At 53.9% G+C, this 19,857-nt stretch overlaps 1 protein-coding gene and 2 long non-coding RNA genes across 5 annotated transcripts; 1 reads left to right on the top strand and 2 right to left on the bottom strand.

The window, feature by feature from the left end:
• The first annotated feature begins 1,130 nt into the window (after nucleotides 1-1,130).
• Nucleotides 1,131-4,123, top strand: LOC137204920 (uncharacterized). Its single transcript, XR_010933907.1, has 2 exons — nucleotides 1,131-1,504; nucleotides 3,341-4,123. It is a non-coding gene; the product is annotated as an uncharacterized lncRNA (long non-coding RNA).
• Nucleotides 4,124-8,608: 4,485 nt separating this feature from the next.
• Nucleotides 8,609-12,752, bottom strand: PRR18 (proline rich 18). Its single transcript, XM_067701570.1, has 2 exons — nucleotides 11,890-12,752; nucleotides 8,609-11,792 (listed from the first exon to the last, which is right to left on the bottom strand). Exon 2 carries the CDS (start codon nucleotides 11,759-11,761, stop codon nucleotides 10,958-10,960), a length of 804 nt encoding a protein of 267 aa, XP_067557671.1. The 5' UTR covers nucleotides 11,762-11,792; nucleotides 11,890-12,752; the 3' UTR covers nucleotides 8,609-10,957.
• Nucleotides 12,753-16,527: 3,775 nt separating this feature from the next.
• Nucleotides 16,528-19,181, bottom strand: LOC137204351 (uncharacterized). Of its 3 annotated transcripts, none has more exons than XR_010933564.1 (3): nucleotides 17,354-19,181; nucleotides 16,976-17,171; nucleotides 16,528-16,879 (listed from the first exon to the last, which is right to left on the bottom strand). It is a non-coding gene; the product is annotated as an uncharacterized lncRNA (long non-coding RNA). The 3 variants fall into 3 exon arrangements; XR_010933565.1 differs by having other exon boundaries at nucleotides 16,976-17,476; nucleotides 17,585-19,181; XR_010933563.1 differs by having other exon boundaries at nucleotides 16,976-19,181.
• Between the last annotated feature and the right edge of the window lie 676 nt (nucleotides 19,182-19,857).

The following is a 19,857-nucleotide window of genomic DNA, read 5'->3' as shown; positions in this document are numbered from 1 at the left end:
CTTAATACTTTAGGTAAAGATGGATGTGAAAGATAATTGAAGAGTGAACGTGGCGAGTTTTCAAGTACTAACTGGAGAGCTAACGTCTATCGGTGATGGGTAGTCCCACCCCACCTAAAACTCTAACAGATCAGAGGGACGGTCGGAACTAGTGGGTAGAAAACTTGGTGAACAGAGCAACAGCATTTCATTGCTGATTCTCCGGAAGCGTTTGCTCAGTGGTCCTACCTGCCTGTAGATTTCTCCACGTGCTGAGAAAGGAGAATCCAAGTCCCCTTTTACGGGTGTTGTACGAACGATTTCTGATTAGTGAATTGAGCCAGATGGATTGCTCATTTAATCAAAAGGCGTTCACTCACTCATTCACTATTCACTCATTCAAGAGGCATTTTTACACACTGACAACGTTCAAGCAAGTGTCACAGGACCGGTATTGTGTGTAGCGATGAGTCACAGCTCCCAGCTCCTGCCCTTGGCGGGGATGTGTCTAAGAGGGGAGAAAAGAACGGTGCAAAAATAGCTCCAACTCAAGGCAGAATACGGCCCACGTCAGGGGAGAGCGGGGCAGAAAGGGAGGTAACTCTGCTGCGGGTGCCGGGACGCTTCCAGCTTGGAGGGGGCACTGAGATGTCAGGTGTGACAGTGACGTCTGCTTTCATTAGCACGAGTGCAGCGGGAGAGCCGCTGGGGGCTGGAGGTTGTGCAAGAAGAGCCCCTGACACGAAGGGAGCCCCAGGGATTGAACTGCCGGCTCTAGGACAGCCCTGAGGGGCAGAGCCAGGCGCCTGCGCAGAGCAGCTCCCAGCCCCTGCCCCTACGTTAGCACCTGTCCTTTAAAATCTCCTTGGACCCTCACACTTAAGGTGGGAGTTAAATATGAGTACAGTATGAATAAATGCATTTAGAGGAGCTGAGAAGGCCAATCAGATCTTAATTAAGGGGAAAAACGTGGTTCTTCCTGACTTCCAAAGCAACAGGAAGATTAGGGAAGGGTTAATCCAAACTCTTTCATCCTTAGAATTAAACCCCAATTTCAATCTGAACCACAGCAGTGTTCAGATTTGAACTGATATTTAATTCCAAGCACATAACGCATGAAATACTTTTGTTTAAATCTTATTTCTTTCCCTGCTTGAAGAAAATAAGAAAAGGGACGACAAGAGAGAGTTAATCTTTTTGACCAAGATCACGGGATCGTGGGGAGCCTTCCCTGCGTCTTTGCTCCCAACTGATCCTTTATGTTTTTGATTTTAATATTGCATAGCTATGCAGGGAAATCTAGTATTTCTGTTCACTGTAAATTATAAGCTGTGTACTTGATCGTAAGCTTTTATAAGATACTAAGTTTTTTGAGAAAGGAAACGCCAAATGAAGAGGGTCCTGCAGTCTAATTAGTTGATAGGCAAATAAAACCAACTTCTTGAGAAGCCGGGATCGTGGAGACCTTGGGAAAGGTTCTCCTGTTTATGATTGTTTCCATGGTGGCTTTAATCCACAAGTTCAGGTATGTACTCTGCCCTGGGCTCATTCTTTATTGTGGTTTTGTTATTTTAAGATATTATTATTTGACCAAGACACAGAGAGAATTCTGAACAAAGGCGATCATTTCCTCCCTCTGTGTTTATTGTGCACCGGAGCGTCCCTTATTTATTTGCAATGAGCTGGAAGGGGCTACTCTGGAGGAGTACATCGGGGCCTTCCGGATCCTTCCAGCCGGCAGAGGAGACAAGAGGAGGGAGAAAAATGAAAGAGGCCTGACCTGGGCAGTGGCCCTCGATTTCTCCCAACAGGAGGTAAAGTCGACGTGGGGGAAGAACCTCAGTGAAGCAGAACGTCCCTGGAAAGCCCGGAGTTTGTGGGTGTGGTGCTTGTGCAACTGCATTCCCCTCCATCTCCTCCCGACGGGTGCGGATGAGGCCCCCAGGGAAGTACGGCCAGGGCAGCTGTTCAAACAGCCCACTGTCCTGGCAGCTTGCAGCCCAGTGGCTGAGACCTTGACAACCACCAGCACGTTTGCCTAGGGTTTTGCTGACACATGGCCGGGGCCCGGGGCCCCTTTGAGTCACACCCGTAACCATCAAAGTCTTTTGGTGGGCAAATGGGGGAGTCTTTTTTTCTAATATCAGATGAATATTTTTAATAAGCTTTCAAAAAAACCCACATAATTTCATCTGTCTTCAGTTTTTTAATTTTGCAAAATGCACAGGTTAGTAACCCCAGCAGCAGAGATAACAGCAAATCTGAGGTCGAGTGGAGAAAGCTGGAAGGAACCCAGTCTGGGTTCATCCTGGCGACACAGACTCCTAACTTTTTCTTTAAAAATCTGGTATCTTTGGTCACGATCAGCATGTGTAATTTTATAATTTTTAAAAATCTGATAAAGCAAGCTGCGACGGAATCATCCTCCTGTGCGACGCCTGCTATTCAGTTGACGTGGGAGAATCGCTGTCTCCGTCACGTATCTGGGATTGCAGATGGTACGTGGGACAGCTTCTGGGTCCTTCCAGCACCACCGGGAAATGAACACGAGCCAGCTCAGCATAACCCACTAGCACACACCGCTCACAGCTCAGCGACGTGCAGGAGTAAATCTGCGTGACCCGTTCAAGGTCCCGGAAGACCCCTGGGTGTGTGCCTGGTAGCACCAGCACATCACGATGGCACGTGCCCTGGGGGGGCATCCGCGGCACTGAGCACCGGGGCTCCGGATCTCTTGAAGGAGCACCAATACCGACCAGAGCGAGCGGTCACGTTCTGGAAACAGTGGGCTCTGCGGCCCCAGCTGAGCGAACAAGCCCTTCATTCTCTGCGGTTCAGTGTGGGATGTTAATGGTTCTTCACAGTTAACGGACAGTCAGGGCTCTGAGGCACAGCCAGCCTCGCTGTGCTGCTGTGCAGAAGGAAAGAGCCGCCCGGGACATACCAGTCACCCCGGCCAATGGGCCGGCATCTGAACACACGTGGCGTGCATGCTCCCAGGCGGGCGCCCCGCCAGCAGGCGTGCCCGGAGCCTCTGCTCACGCCCCTCCCAAGAATGGGGCCCCCAAACATGTCTTACGCTCAAATATATGTTTGAACAATGATGTCATGGTACTGACTTGGGTGTGTTTCCTGAGAAACGGACTCAGGGTGTTTTCCGTACAGAGGGATCAGAACTGCCTTAAGCTTTGGAGAGTTTGCTTGGACCCGGAGGATGAGGGCGAGGGAGGTTTTGGAGGGCGCCTGGCCTGTGCCCTTCCCAGGAGGGTGGGCCACGGGGACCCCTGGGCACGTTACAGAGCCTGCCCCCGGCGGGCCCACCCCCTCCCTGCTCACTGGCTTTCTCCTGCCCCTCCTGCAGGGCTGGCAGACACGACGGCCACAGTGGACGCGGCTGTCCGGATCCTGCATCCCACCTCTCCTGGCCCTGACGCTCCGCCCACCCTCCACCTCCTCAGATGCATCGTGTTCCCCACTCCACCCCCTGGGAGAAAACGTCCCACAGCTTGTCCTGGAGCAAACGGGCCACTCTCCTGGACAGGAGAGGCCCCTGTCGGCCTTGCCTGCACAGCTGTATGTAGACTTACCTGCGTTTTAGGGCAGAACTAGAATCTTCACGCCACTGACAGTAAGCGCGTGCACTCCTAGCTCAGTGACGGGGCGGTGCAGAGCATCTGTACCCCAGGCCAACTCCGGCCATTTCCCAGCTCATTTACTTTCCTAACGAGGATCTACTGGTGATTCTAGAAGACCACAAATGGCAAAGCATCACTCACTCATGTAATCACAACTCCGTTTTCGCCCGGACATCTGTTCGTCTTTCCTTTCTACCCATGAGGGGTCCCTTCTCTTTGTGCTGCATATTTAACATTTTGAGGGCACTTTTTCTAAAATTTGGTCAACTATTCTGTTGTTAGTGGAAGAGGGGGTGTAATTTCTGCCAGGAGCTGCTAGGCTCTGAGAACAGACAGGCGTCCTTGAAAAGGTGCCCCTGACTTTCAGACATGCCTTCTGTGGAGATGGAAAGTGAGGGACGCGGGTGAAACCATCTCCTTAACGTGGCTTCGACCGTGGGGCGGTGGGCGCCCGCCGGCCAGTCTGCCCAGGACAGCTGTGCTCTATAACAAGGATGAAATCATCTGATCGTCTGTCGTTGGCCCTTCCATCACCCGTGGTGTTTCTCTGCAGGCGCCGGGACAGCACAGCAGCGGGTACTGGCTGTGCTTGGTCATGAGTGAGCCCTTTGTTGGAAGGCCTGTCCCCACCACTAAGAGACTGTTCCAGCACTCTCTGGCTGGGCCTTCTCTGCTGGTGCGGCGCTGTAGTCAGCGGGGTCATGTCCAGGGGTCTGTGCCCAATGACGGCGAGCACCGCGTGACCGCGTGCCAGGCCCGGCCCCCCGGCCGGAGCTCCCATCGCCCTGGTCCAGAGGGGGAAGCCGGGAAGGCAGTGACCGAAGAGGTCACTGAGAACGTGGGGACCAGGGATGGGCCAGGCACTGGGCTCCGTGCTGCCAGCCCACCGGCATCACCGGGTGACACCTGGACACAGAGACCCTCAGGGTCACTGAGTCTCCCTCAGGGTCTGCTTTCTCTTTCACCCAGAAAGTTGGTTTCTTCTAAGAGCGCCTTTTCAGCAAGTCCCTGGGATAAGGTTTTCATGTTTTTGGCCTGGAGACCACATCACCCCATCCCAACCCCTCCGCTGTGTGACACACCCGTGGGTCTCAGGTGACTGTAACACCTCACAAGCATCATAACTGAAGGGTGTGGCCCCCCCGACTCGTGAAACTACAGAGTGAAACTAACTCGTGAAACTACAGAGTCCAGGTCAGGAGGTGTCCTGGGCAGACTTCCCTGGACGCTTCCCTGTGGGCGTGGGACACAGCAGCCGGGGGTAGGGGCGGGCACACCCCCCTCTGCCGCCCCAGCACGCGGGGAGCACCGGCCACAGTTTGGTTGTTGCCACTCATACCTGAGTGCTTGGGACACATCACAGGTGCCCCTTTTGTCTATAAAATTGGCCAAAGTGTTTCATCCAAACTGGTGATGAATGTCAGAGCTCGGAAATGAAGGCTAGTGTTGTTACTGATGCAATAAAAAGGCAAAACAGGGCTGCAGGCAGGCAGATCACAGCGCCAGGGACCAGGGCAGAGACTCAACCCAGTGGCTCGACAGAGCACAGCCTGCTGTGGGGGAAGAGTGAGCCCGAGCGGCCCCGGGGCAGAGAGGGGGGATGCCCAGGGCACGGGAGAGGCCCCGCACGGCGAGTGACGTGGCCGCAAACCAGGCGCTCCTTGCAGAAGGGAAGTGACTTTTTCCAGCGTCTTTGTGACTGTACGTTGGAGGCTTTCTGTTTAATCTTTTGCTTAAGGAAACAAGCAAAATCCTCCTTGCAGCAAAATGAGTCACAATGCAGAATAAACACGTGTGCCTCAGACATGCAAATATCAGGTGCTTTCACTGTTCCGCAAACTAGATACTGACCTTGGAAAGGAACTTTTTCTAAAATAAACAGCGAACACTAATAAACACTAAGAAAACACGCTGGCCAGCGCCTGCTCTGACCAGCACTGCCGGCGGTGGGTGGGAAGGCAGGCCTCCTTCTGTCTCCCGGTCTAACTGCCCTTTTAAAATCTGTGGGATTTGCAGTTAAATCCCTCCTCTTACTTCTGATCTTGGCGATTTGTGCGTTTTTTTTCTCTTGATCAGTCACACTAGACGCTTTTTTTTTTTTTTTTTTTGTGGTCACGCTGCACAGCAATGCAGGATCTTAGTTCCCGGACCAGGGTTCGAACCCGCGCCCCCTGTTGTGGAAGCTCGGAGTCTAAACCACTGGACTGCCAGGGAAGCCCCTCATTTTAACTAATCTTTAAAAAGAACCAACTTAGGGCTTTGTAAGTTCTCTCTATTGTAAGTGTCCTACTTTGTTGATTTCTGGTGTGATCTTTGTCTATAAAAGGTTTTAAATCTATGCTCCACGGAAAATTCAAGATTCCCAAAACCCACCGAGGGAGGTTCCTGGAAGGGGCGCCGTGTGAGGGTCCTCCCCACGCTCGCCCACGTGCCCTCCACATTCACTGGACCCTCTGTGTGAAGGTTAAGAAGTTGAATCCGGAGACCCGGGTATGAGGTCAGCTCTACAACTGGGTGGTGGTACAGGTGCTGGTGTGAGTTGCTTTCCCCTCTAGGACTCATCTACATCTGCAGATGGAGAGAAGGCTGCTGTGTCCTTGCAGCCGGGGCTGCATCCCGAGCCTCCTACTGGCAGAGGCTCCACCTGGGGCACATGGGGAGGCCCCCCCGGGAATCCCGCAGAGGCCGCAAGGCCCGGCTCTGTCTTCTCCCGCGCGTCTCCACCAGGTAGAGCGCGCTGCGGCCATTTCAGGCAGAGGGAATCTAACACCGCACGTGGGTTTCAGAACGCAGAAGGGCGGCGGCAGTGGTGGCGACACGCAGTCGGCCTGAGTCGCCCACGGTGGTCCCTGCAGGCCACGCGGCTGCCAGGTTCCCTTCTGCCGGAGCAAGAGCCCCCGAGAGCTGCTGTCTGAGGCTGCTGGGCCCCGAGCTGCCCCGAAGCTGGTCCTGCTGTCTGAGTCGGCCCCGCCTGAGGTCTGCTGAATTAGGACATCTAGATGGGGTTTGGATGGTCTGTGTCTTCAAATGCTTCCCCAGGATTTCAGACGTAGGCCTCCACCCCCCGCAGAGATGACAGGCAGCAGGAACTGAGGATACACATGGTGGAAACGAGTGGTTCTCAAAGCGGGCTCCAGGGGCTTCTGAGGGTCCCCAGATTCTTCTAGGGTCTTGGCTTGTATTTCTAATACAAGAAGTATTGATAGAAATATAATCTACATAGATTTAAGCTCTTTGGCCTCCTTCAATAACTTTTAAGCATAATATGTTTTTAAAGGTTTTGGTCTTGAGACCAAAAAGCTTGGGAGCTGATTTGCAGACAATTTTCTGGTGTTTTAGGCTTGTTGTTGCTAAATAGTTAAGCAGCTCTAAAACTACTTCCTAAAGACTCTCTATTATTATTTTTTCAGGTTTCCATATAATCCACCTCCATCACGTGGGACGGCCCAACTGAGGATGCAACTAAATTATCCCATTGGCTTTCATTAAGAACTAAGAGTAATATGAAGAACATTTATGCATCTTCTGGAAACTGCATTTAAGGATTCGGTCTACCATATTGTATGTAATACAAATATATACATAACACAGAAATAGTTTCCTCTAAGAAAAGGTTTGTCTCTTGTAATGTGTTAGTGTGTCTTGTTATTAGATATGGAAATGAACAGCTCACTACTTTAAATTTTGCCTTTGCTACCAGGAAGCTCAGAGCTAAATTTTGTGTTTGGCTTGAAGTAAGTCTGAATTAAGGAGGTGAACCACAAGACAGGTTTTTATTTTAAACTCCTCAGGGAAATAAATCTTTAGCCCTCGCCACACATGTGCATTCAATGGTTAGAGAGAAAAATCTCGGAATACTCTAGCCAGGGAGGGTTTTGATTTTGCACACATAAGTGCCAGAGAATCATGTTTCTGGAGAGTAAAGATTCTCTGAAGTAGTAATTACAGCTGACCTTGAGCTGGGGATGCACCGTGTGGTCCCAAACGCTTCACACACACACCTCAGCATAATCCTTACCAGGATCCACCGTGTCCTCTTATCCCCATAACACTTAAGAGATGGAGACGCAGAAATTTAATGAGAGATGGCTGACAAAGAACAGCAGGCTGGACGGCTCCAAAGGCCACCTGTGACCTCCAAGTGAACATTCTCCTGGACCAAACTGGGGAGGTGCTCAGTCTCTAAGCTGAGCACAGGGCCACCATGCCAGGCCACGGGAACAGCAGCCCTCTTCACCGGGCAGCATCTGGACAAAGGCAGTGCTGGTCTGAACCAGGTCACGCTGGGCCCCTCACTGGTGACAAGGCGTTTGTGCGCAGGTCTGTAACACGCAAGTGTTTTTACTGCTCATTTCACAGTTCGCAGAAATGTTCATGCTAACATCAAAGGTACAAAATTACAATTTCAGAGTCAGTTTAATGGAACCAGATCCCACAGGTCACCACCTTCCACAGAATCGTATCATTTCTTGTGAAACCACAAAACTGAAGTTTCTGATTTCTGGCATCTGCTATTTCCGGAAAAGATGCACCTGCTTTCCAGCAAGACGCTCTGCAACATATCCTTAGGAGTATATTTGAATACAGCTTTCATGGGGGGGTCTGTGCCACGACAGGAGATTGAGTACCGTTGCCAACCTTATTTCAATACTCTTTGACTAGCATTAGAATTATTAAAATCCTGGTCACTGCTGGCAAGTAATTAAGGCCAATGACCCTTTGCCAACCCCTGGAAATTCCAGAGCCCCAGGTGGGGCAGCACCACGGAGAGACCATCTCAGATGAACTTTATTTATTTATTTATTTATTTGGTCTCGCTGCTCAGCTTGTGGGATCTTAGTTCCCTGACCAGGGATCGAACCTTCGCCCTTGGCAGTGAAAGCACTGAATCCTAACCACTGGACCGCCAGGGAATTCCCTCAGAAGATCTCTAAATATCTCGGTGATCTCTTCCTGATCAGTGTTTAATATCCTCCTAAAAAGAAATACAGTCATCAAATTTCTCTTTTATTTAAGCATTAAGAAGCTGCAGCACAGTGACTTAGAAAACATCCTCAAAACATCAGTTACAACATGAACAGACGTCACGTGTCATGTGTAGAAGCTTTCTCGCGTTTTACTGAGGGTCGTCAACCAGCGTAGTATAAACGTTCCACACATCTGCTTTTAAAGTGACGAACAAGGCACACAACTCTACCCGACGTCGCAAGGGAGAAAAATGTGTGTGATGTCTTACTGCTGCCAGTTAAGAGCGAGATGGGGCTAGGAGCCCAGAGAAGGGGGGAGGGTGAGGAGAGGGAAACAGACAAAGGATAACACAGGGGCACAGAGACCACGCATGAGCAGCAGCAGGACCCAGACACACACGGGCAGACGCAGAAAGATGCTCTGCAAACGTCGATTCCTTTAGCAAAGTCTTTAAAATGCTGTTATCGTCACGATGGGCAGGACCCTGGGCCTCTTAATCACCGGTATTTGCGCTAAGTGCAAATGAGAGCAAGTTACGACTCTGCCCACCTTGAATTCACAGTTCACTCTCAACCTGCTGGTTGACGTCCAGAACGAGCTTTCATTTCTCCCCCAGGACCCAGCTCTGCAGACGCCACCGGGGGTGCCCGGAGCATTCATGAGACACGTGTCTTAATTTCACCTCCGAACGATTGCTGACTTTGCCTCTCTGGTAGTAATACACTCATTTAAAATAAAAGACGGTCTAGCTCTGTGCATTCAAACAGGAGGCAAGCTATTCAGCGGGCGGGGTATTTGGTTTTGCATCTCATCTGGCGGCTGATCTAGCTCCCACAAAATTAGATGCTCCGTGTCTACCTAGACTTGTGCCTGGCCCGAGAGAGCGAGATTAGAGCAGAGATCTCCACAAGAAAAATACAAACTGGTTTTTAAAAATGTAAAGCTTCAATGTAAATATAATCAAGACTTGACACATTAAAGTCTAATGAGATAAACATCAAACTAGTCATTAACTTTTACAAAATAAGTCCAAAACTGAGGTAATACATTACACTGTTCTATAACGAGCTTTATCTGATTATAACATTTTTCCCCCTTCTCAACCTTCGAGTGAAATAGATGCATGGAAAAAAACAAATCTAGAAAAATCAGCCTGGAGTTAGTGGAGAAGAACATGACCCCTGAAAGGCAGAAGAGTCTCACCCTTTGTTCAAATAATAGAAATTTCCTTTTCTCAAATCACTATATACAAATGTACAAAGCCACCACGTCACTGATTTTCACACAGCGGTTAAAAATACTGAAAACACACATCTGCTCTGCACTCCCCACTTCTCTCCCTAAACAAGCGGCTCTCTGGCCCGGCACATCTTGTCCTGCGTCTGGGTCCAGCTCTCTGCACTTTGCCCCCTCCCTCTGCCTACCCTTCCTTTCTGTAGCACAAAAGACATTTGTGAGCAGCACTTCAAGTACAGAGGATGCATTTTCCAGAAGCTGAGCCTCGCTCCGGCTCACACCTTACCCCAGACGCTGAAAACAATTCCCGCAGCTGTGCTTCAGAAAGCCTTGTGTGTGTGCGCGCGCGTGTGAGGTTTGTGAGTGGAGACAGGACTGCCGGCAAGAGCATGCATGTGAACCAGTGTGAGTGTGAGGATGTGTGCCTGTAGGAGCATGAGTGTGAGGTAAGTGTGCATGAGAGCACGAGTATGAGTGTGAGAGCTGAGTGCGTGTGTGTGAGTGTAAGCATGTGAGTGTGTGTACATGGGCTCGAAAGCCCCCACGAGTCAGTGTTGTGACCACCGAGCACTGTGCCCGTCACAGCGCCCACTCTCCAGGCGGACCTTCCTGGTGGTCACTACCCTCCCCCTTCCCGTTGGGAAGTTCGGTTCACTTGAGCCCCCAGACCCTCCAGTCCCCGGGACATGTTTCTACTCAGCAGAAGCAAAATCCTAAGTGCAGCACCATGTCCAGCTCTGCACCAGACGGCCACCCTCCTGGTTCGCCCCGCACCCACACGTGGCTGTCACCCACTGCTCGGACCAGGGCACCTGGCGTAGCGCACCCGCAGAGCGACACCCACAGACGGGGGCCCGCGCCCCGTGGAGGGTCTCCGGGACCTACGCGAACCTTAGGAGTGGGAGCTGAGAGGCACCTTCACCCCCGCTCATCCCCCCCCCACCACGAGCCCCGAGGACACCTGTGGGCGTGGAAGAGGCCCGCAGGTGCAGAAGGCAGACCCATAGGCCCCGGCGTGCGGCAGGGAGAGGTCGGCGGCCGTCCGCCCCCGCGGGAGGTGGGCCGCGTCCCGCGTGGGCCCCTCGGCTGCCGGGAGGGGCGCGGGGCGTCAGCGAGGCCGAGTCCCCCCGGGGGCGCGGTCACAGCGAGCTCAGGTGCGGCAGCGCGTCCAGGGGCCCCGCCCGCTCGCGCGCGGCGGCCGCCGACTCCACGCCGCGCAGCCACTCGGTGCACTTGCGCACCAGGCCCTCGTCGGCGGCCGCGACCTCCTCCTCGTACTCCACGTCGTCGTACTTGTGCCGCTCGTTGAGCAGCGACACCTTGAGCAGCGGGCGCAGGTCAGCGGGCCGTGGGCCGGGGTCGGGGCCCTGCAGGCCGCTGGGCAGCAGCGGGCGGCGGCCGAGGCCTGCGGCCCGGGCCCGGGGCCAGGGGGCGAGCGGGCGCCCGGCGTCGGTCGAGGGCGCGGGCGCCGCCCGACGGGGCCGCGCCAGCAACTGCTTCTCCAGGTGGCGCCGCTGGATGACCAGCACGGCCTCGGGCGTGAGGCTCAGGGAGAAGCGCAGGGCTGCGTCGGGCCCGGCCCCGGAGGTGGCGACCCCCGCGGGGCCGTCGCCGGAGCCGGCCGGCCGGGGCGTGCACGGAGCTGGGGCGCGCGGGCGGCCGGGCGCGGACGGGGGCGGGGCGCGCGGGGAGGCCGGGCCGGGGTCGCGGCGGGCCGGCGGCCTCTTCAGGGTGGCGGAGGGCCAGGAGCTGGACAGCACCACCGGGGGTCGCTCGGGGGGCCGTCTCTTCTCCGCGGCCGCGGCGGGCGGCAAGGGCCCCGGCGGGGCGCAGGCGGGCACGGCCGCCTTGCGGGTGGCGCCCGGCTTCCGGGGCGGTGGGCGCGCGGCCGGGACCCCCGGGGCGGGGGTGGGCGGCGGCGGCTGCAGGGGCGGGAACGGCATGGTGCTGCCAGGCCGGCGGGTCGTCAGCGCCCTGGAAGGAGAGGGGCGGCTTTAGTCTCCGTGCGCGGGGCTCAGAGCCCTCCCCGTGGGTGGCCGGGGTCTGGCCCTCGTCCTCGCTCCGCACCCACCTCGGTCCGGCCGCAGCATCTCCGGCTTCCTCACGTCCCGGCGCCCACAGCCAGGGCTTCACGCCAAGGCACCCCTCTCTCCTTCCTCCCTCCCTCCCTTCTGGGGCCGGGGGCTCTGCCCCGACTCGGGTCTCCTCGCCTGGCTCGGCGGGCAGAGCACCGTCCGCCCGGGCCACGCCGAGCCAGACGCGCCGGCGGGAGAAGGAGCCGAGCGCGGTGGCCGAGGACGCGGCGGGGCGAGGAGCCGCTGCGCCCGGCTGGTGTCACGAGCGACTGGACCGGGCGAGGCTCCCAGCTGGCCTTCCACCGCCAGGGGCTAGTTTTAATCCACCAGAGGCGGGGAGAGCCGGGCGTGTCCTAAGCCCTAGGCGGAGTCCTTGCACGTTGGAGAGAAAATCCTGAGTAGCCTCTCGGTGCCTTTAAGATGGTAGGCCAGGCGGCGGCGGCGGGTGGTACCTCTGGCCGGGCCGGCCTTGCAGTCCGGTGTCGGAGGAGAAAGCTGGCTGGAGCTCAGAGGTGGGGAAAAGACATTTCAGGGAATCTTCCTGCTTTTGCTTTTATATAATGTTGATGCCACTGCTGAAAGACTGTCATTTTAAAATTAAAAACCTAGTTTTCCCTGAATAGGCAAAATAGACCAGTTTCAGTGAAATCATGATATAGGAAGTACCAGACATTAAGTTCTTTTCAGGAGTGATTCCTGTGAGCAAAGGAGAGTATTTATTGCTGCAGCAGTGGTTCAGAATGAATGAGACAGCTTCACCGTCAACTTAGATTCTAGTGGTAGAGACACGAAAACACTCCTTCGATATTCAAACGTTTGTTGAATACATGAATAATTCAGTGAATAATTACAGAGCAATACGTCATAAAGTCAAAGTTTCATACAAGCAGTCCCTGCATTACTTATGGAGAACTGTCGGTTGTTTAGATCTGCAAAAAAACATTTTCCATAGGATATGCTCTTCTGGGCTAACCCAGGAACGTAAGTAGGTTGTGTGGGGCATGGCCCCAGCTTAGCTAAGAGCATTCAAATGTGGGTACACTCGTATGTGACCAACGGCCCCAGCGGCCCCGCCCAGCTCTCTGAACGCTCCTGTCGTGGCACCGGCACCTCTCTGTGGTCGGTGGCCACGAGGGCACCGGTCACTTTCCCCCCTGCCTACTCTGATGTGTTCCCACTGGGTCAGGCACCCCAAGAAGGAAACTTGATAGGTGACCAGAAACATTTCTCATGACGGCTGGGGGTGGGGGTAGGTTTAGGCCCCATCATCTCCACCAGCACCCTCAAAACCACCACCACCACCCCACCACCCCCCGTTTACCTCTTCTCCATAAAATATGCAAACACAGCTTCCAGACATGGACCTTCTCCCCTTCCCCACCAGGGCCTCGAGGCAACCTGTCTCCTCCCATAGCCCTGGGTGAATACGTTTGAGACCGTTTAGGTCATAAGATATGTGTCGTAGGTCCCGAAATCACACGTGCATTTTATTCCAGGTATTTCTGGGTGGGTGTGGACTAGGTATGTTAGCCGTGGCAGCAGGTGGACACTCCTGCCGGGAGTGTGGAGGGCAGGAGATGAGGTGAAGCCAGTGAAGATGGGGGGGTGGGGGTGGGCTGGAGGCCGGAGGACAAGGAGGGGGCTATGGTACCACTTCTGCAGGCACAGCCCAGCGGTAGCTGGATGCCCAGCGATTTGAGTAGGGTCCCCAGCAGTTCAAAAGCTGTAACCGCATCAGCGACTGGGTTTCTCTCCTTCCGATTTCCTAATTCTTAGGCTGCTTCAGAAGTAATGACAGTTGAAGGGTGAGGGTCGGAGGTGAGTGTGGATTGGCATCTCATAATTATAACAGCTAAGGGATGTGACTGACGTGCTACGTGGCAGGCACTCTCCTGACCCCTCTGACTATCTCCAATCTACTAGAAAATGGGGGCTTAGGTGCGGAAACACCTCCCAACAACACACGGCTCCAATGGGATGGAGATGAGCCTCAGTACCAGCAACGGGGTTCCAGAGCCGCGTCTGAGCCATCACACTAACGGAGAAGGACAGTCTTTGGGCAGGGGTGATGGGGGTAAGTAGCCTCCACCACCCACACCAGCAGAGACTGAGCACTTTCCCCCAAGAGAAAGTGAGAGTCCTCAGTTTGCCCAGCACATCTGACCAGACTGGTCACTGGGATTCTCCCAGTCCCCCCCATGTCTTGTCCCAGCCCAGAAGCCTGGGGACTTGGGAGGCTATAATCCGCCAGACCTCTGAGGCAGGAGAGTAAATGCTGAGTGCCTGCCCCCCATCACCCGCCCAAGTCGGAAGGGCATTCCTCTGCCCCCTCCCCGCTGAAGGCCCCACAGTCCCCCCGACCCATGGGGGAAGAGGAGTTCCCGTGCCTCGTGGCGGGTGGTCTGCTGTCCCAGGAGCCACAGGGGAGTTAGCATTTCTGAAGGGACTCCGGCCCGCAGACTCTGCCAACGCACCCAAATGACAGCATTACTGGTCCCCGCCCGCGACCTCTTCTACCTGAAACCTCCAGCCCCTCTAAAATTAGAAACTAGAAACCCCAGCAAGGGCCTGGGAGGGAGCCTGGGAAGACAGCACGGGTCTCGGCACTGTCACGGGCAGCTGGCTGTTAAAGAATCTATTTACACATTCTGTTTGGCTGAGTTGCTAGCCGGTGACGGTTACCAGTAAGGCAAGTCACACCAGGAGAAGACTGCCAAACTTACGTTCAGATGGAAAAGGGATTAGTCAAGAAATATAGTACAATTTAATTCGTAATTTACATAGGATTTTGCATAACAAGCCCAGAACACAACATTGGGGATAAACTGTTTATATATTAAATAGTACAACTTAGCACTAGAATACTGTGGTAAGCTTATCAGTTGCACAAACATGTTTCTGGGATCATCAGAAAGAGCTGATCTCCAAAAAACACGATGATTACATTTCACCTCGAGGATGTGAAATTTACTATTTCAAATAAGCTTGTTAATTTGAAAGGAAAAATCAAATATATGTATTTGAACTGTCCACAATTTTTACTTATGATATTTAATTTTCAAATTATGTTTATTCTATTTTCAAATTTCAAATAAACAAGGACAATACTTTTCCACTGTTTGGAAATTAATGGTAAGTTTTTCTCCTACTATTGTAGCAGTCAGTGTATGGAGAAAGACTTTTCACTGTAACAACCCTTTAAAGTATTTCCAGGATGAGTCAAATAAATGCAGAAAATATTTCAATCATTAAAATAAAATACCAAGAAGAGCATATCCAGGAGTATATCCCACGTAAAACTATAGAGGGTTACTGGTCCACAGGTTTGAAACTGAACTGAAAATTATGGAGGCTGTGGTATGATGACCCCGCTCTGCAAATAATGGCTGTAGACATGCTCCCACTTCACACCTGGACCCCACAGATACATCCAAAATGGACGTGTGCTCTTTATCACACAGACATGTGTGATCAACTGGTCATCACCACAGAGTTACAAGTTGATTAAATTACAGCCAGTGATCGCACCATAATACCAGGAAATTAGCCATTATTTCAAGAAATGTTTCATTTTCCTCATTAATGTTTTAGGTTCTTGGTTCCACTAAGGCATATACTTCAATGTTCAGAAAAATTTCAAAAAGGAAAATAAATCAATCTTATTTTTCCAGTTACACCCTCTTTCCATTTCTATATTTTAATTCAAAGCATTTTACTTAATAGAGCGAGAAGTAAATGTTCTAGATCCAACATCTAGAACTAAAACTAAATCTGAATTTTAAAATGTGGAAAGCTCATTCTAGTTTTAAAAATCCTATTTTATTACTGAGACATAGAGAATTTGGCCAATAACTGGAAAACACCTCCATTTTTCCTTGTGACACTGGTCTGTTACTGTGAAAGCCTTCGCGAGTAGAAAACATTTAGGAAATTGTTCAGATACTATTTGCTTTAGTCTTTCTTTTTTCCCATCATTAAGATAATAATCTGCTTTATCGAGATTACTGCATTGAAACCTCTTGAGAGTCTTATGAGAGAAGCAGCAGTAACACTTGCATTTTACAGATGAAGAAACGAAGGTTTACCCAAATAGCCCCAGAGCATGGCGGGGGCGATACCCGTCCAGGGAGTGAGAGCCCAAAGCACGCTCACCACTCAGCGCCAGTGGGTCTCAAGACCCCTTTACACTCTCAGGACCCAAAGAGCTTCTGTTCTGTGGCCTCTATCTACTGATGTTAACCTTGTTAAGAATTTAAACCGAGGGGCTTCCCTGGTGGCGCAGTGGTTGAGAATCCGCCTGCCAATGAAGGGGACACGGGTTCGAGCGGTGGTCCGGGAAGATCCCACATGCCGCGGAGCAACTAAGCCCGCAAGCCACAACGACTGAGCCTGCGCTCTAGAGCCCACGAGCCACAACTACTGAAGCCCGTGTGCCTAGAGCCCATGCTCCGCAACAAGAGAAGCCACTGCAGTGAGAAGCCCGCGCACCACACCAAAGAGTAGCCCCCGCTCGCCGCAACTAGAGAAAGCCCGCGCGCAGCAACGAAGACCCAACACAGCCAAAAATAACTTAATGATAAAAAAAATAGTTGGCTTAAGGATTTAAAAAAAAAAAAAAGAATTTAAACCGAGACTTTAAAAAAAATGTTTACTAATACATTTAATGAAAATAGTATTTTCTAAAACAAGTCAGAGATGAGTGGCAGGCTCTGTGCTCCATCCCTGTGCGATCGCACGCCCACAGCCTCGTGACTCTGCTGTGCACTCACGGTAGAGTGAACAGTGCAGTGTCGGGGTAATTACCAAAGTGGACCCTGAAAGGGTCTCCGGGACGCCCAGGCATGTCGCTGGCCTGGGCCACACTGAGAACTGCTACACTGCCTGCCAGGCGGCACAAGGAACACCTCTCTGATGTCGCCAACCATCACCATCATCATGTCCTCCATTGAAAGCAAAACTTAATACTTGGTTCCTTCTTGTAACAACCTAGAAAAAAGGGAAGCAAGTAAAAACATGAGATCATACAGGAAGAAAAGTCACAAGCTGTACTATTAAAAATGATACGCCTTCAGTTTATATTACCCCTTTTTCTTGCAAAGCTCAGGTTTTTAGATGTATGAAATGTACTTAGAGTCTTCCCATAGGGCAGGGAGAAGCAGCAGCTGTAAGTCTTATTTATCCTGTGCTTGAAACGTGTGTGCAGATGAACGCTTTCTTAGAAACCCCAGGCCAGCAGATGCTTCCGGGAATGGAGAAATGGAGTTAGGTGGCTGCAGTCCTGGTGGAGTGAAAGAAATGCGGGTGGAGGACAGAAGAGCAGTGGTCCGAGCGGCCCTGTGGAGGCACCACTGCCGTCACCTGGGCAGGTGTGCCTCGCTGGGGCCTCGCCGCCCACATTACCCGCAGGTGAGCGTGCTTTCTCAGGGCGGAACCCTTCTGTGTGACTGCACCCCTGCTCACCTCCACGCACCCCATGACACGTTAAACACAAGCACTAGACAGTCTCCACGAGAGGCAGGTGGCGTGATGTGCTTCCTCACCCCACAAAAGCATCTCGCTGTAAGCTGTTCCTTAAATAATTCACTTGAAAGAAAAGTGCCTAAATTAAGGATGGCGAGAAGGCCACTGAGGACGGCGCTCTTTAACGCGGACAGTCCCACGTGGGCCGCGACTCCCGTGCGTGTCCCGTACCCCCAATCCAGCACTGCAGGTGCAACGACAGGCTTAAAGCGGCTTTGTAGAAGCAGACCGTGATTTTAAATGACCTTGCAGATGTTTTCACGGCTAGTTCATATGTCAAGAGATGGCTTAATTACCACTGGAAGAGAAGAACAGAGCGAAGTCCCCATCTTCCCGGGTCACACGAGTCGGGGAGAGAGAAGACGAAGGATCTGCAAACAGGAGCTGCTGTCTCTTCGCCCTGCTCCACCCCGACTCCGGTGCGGGTCCTTCTCCCAGACCCCCACGGGTCCTCTGTGGACACTGCCACACGGGGCCCGTCATCTCCCAGCCCAGTTCCTGACTGGACGCCAGCCACTGACGCCCCAGGACCTGAGAGGCCACCCCAAAGCCCTGTCATCGCTGCCATTTCCAGCAGGACACCCTTGGCACCGCTTCCCGCGGAAGCTCCTAAACGGCGATCCTGATGCCCTCGGGCCTGTGGGGCTCGGCGTCCCCTCCCGCAGTCCTGAGGGTCACTCTGGGGCCCCTCGGGTACAATGCACTGTGTCCCAAAGGCTCGCAGAGATGAGTGTAAAGCAGCCTTTCCAACAGATGCCCACAGGCTTTCTGAATGGTCCGTGTATAGAAGGCTGCCGCCAGGCACTGCTCACTCCTTTATTCCTCCCAGCCGTCCTGCCAGGGAAACACCGGTAGAACCCCATGTTTAGACATTTTCTTGAGATGAGGAAATGGAAGCTGACAGAGGTAAGCACCTTGTCCAAGCTCGAATAGCCAGACGTGGGAGGGCCACCCCACGCCCGAGACACGCTGTCCTCCAAAGGGTGGCCAAGCTGCGGGCAGTCTTGGTGAAGGTCACCGAGCCCCGCTTCCCCTCCTGACGGCTGCCGCGGCCTCAAGCGGAGGCCCCTCAGGGGTTACGGCAGATTGTAAGTTCAGGGGGGAGTGCCTTTGAGGAGCTGGCAAAAGCGATGGGACACAGGAACTCTTAAGGTTTGCATACGTGTGGGAACGAGGGGAGCCTCCCCAGGGACCCGCCAGGGGACCGCAGCAGCACGAACTGCTCTCGGGGAGGCCGAGAGGGAGGCGCAGGCAGGTGCCCGGGCCGCCGTGGTCTCCGTGCGCGCTGCCGGCTGGCCGCAGGGCCAGCGGTGACCCGGAGGTGAGGGCCGCTCTGGCGATGATCCTGCTGTGGATCGGACCTCCGACCACGACAGGCCCCCTCCCAAGGGGGACCCCCCCTGCCGAAGGGCTGCCGCAAGTAGTCTGACAGGAATTCTGCAAGTAACGAGAGACTGGTGCACACTTCCACGCAAGGCAGGGCCCAGCGCGGCGCGGGCAGACCTCGGACGCCGTCCCTTCCTGCAGGGGTCACACGTGCACCGTGTCCCACCCAGGCCAACAGGCTCTGAAGCTCACTGAACTGTCCCCCCACCCCCTGTAGGGGGACACGGAGCAGCTACGGGGGGGACGCCAGGAGCATCTGCACTGCTGCCGCCTGGCTGGACAGAGGGTCCCTGTGAAGCCGGAGAGCTCCGAGGGGCCGCAGCCCGGCTGTCTCAGGGCTCTGTCCCTCCCTCCCGCACCATCTCAGCGGACTCAGTGACCCTCCCCCCCCACCCCCCGTCCCGAGGCCACGCCCCACCTCCACGGAGCACGTCTTCACCCGAAGCTGCTCTGTACCGTCCCGGGATCCTCTGCACCCACACAGCAACGGGCTTTCAGTCGGCTCTGCGGACACGTGGCTCTAAAGCATGACTCCAACCGTGGGCTCGACTGGAGATGAGGACCCCGTCCAGGACAGGGTGTGTCTGCTCTCTGCTCACCAGCCCAGCCCTCGTGCTGGTCCCCAGCAGACCCCTCACCGACTCAGCAAGTCCTTCTCCCACACCCTCCCGGGAGCCCGTCCTCCCCCGCTCTCCTCACCGAGGCCGCCTTCCCTCTGCCCAGGGAGGTGTGGTGCCGGCACCGGGCCCGGGCCATTTCCCTGCAGACGAGCTGGCGCAGGCCACGCAGGCTCTCCCTCCTCGGCGGCCCGGCTCCTTCCTCTCGGCCGGCTTCCCCGACCCAACCTGGCCGGTCAGCCCTCCTCGCTCCTCTGCTCCGCCCCGCCTGCCCGCCTCCTCGGGCGGCCGTCCTGACCGGCTCTGTGTCCGGGCTCGCACCCTGAACAGCACACTGATGGATAAACGCTTTCACTGTTACTCGGCCTCTCATCCTTCACAGACTTGTGCTCAGCCCCATTATTAGGACAGAGATTGTATCCTACTCGTTTTTCTGCAGAA

This window comes from Pseudorca crassidens, chromosome 13 (genome assembly GCF_039906515.1).
Source record: "Pseudorca crassidens isolate mPseCra1 chromosome 13, mPseCra1.hap1, whole genome shotgun sequence".
In the NCBI taxonomy this organism is placed as follows: Eukaryota; Metazoa; Chordata; class Mammalia; order Artiodactyla; family Delphinidae; genus Pseudorca; species Pseudorca crassidens.
Note: the sequence above shows the minus strand (reverse complement) of the source record. Positions and strands in the feature narration are given on the sequence as shown.

Coding starts and splice junctions, on each gene's coding strand:
- PRR18 (XM_067701570.1), bottom strand. CDS start 11,761: ATGCCGTTCCCGCCCCTGCAGCCGCCGCCGCCCACCCCCGCCCCGGGG.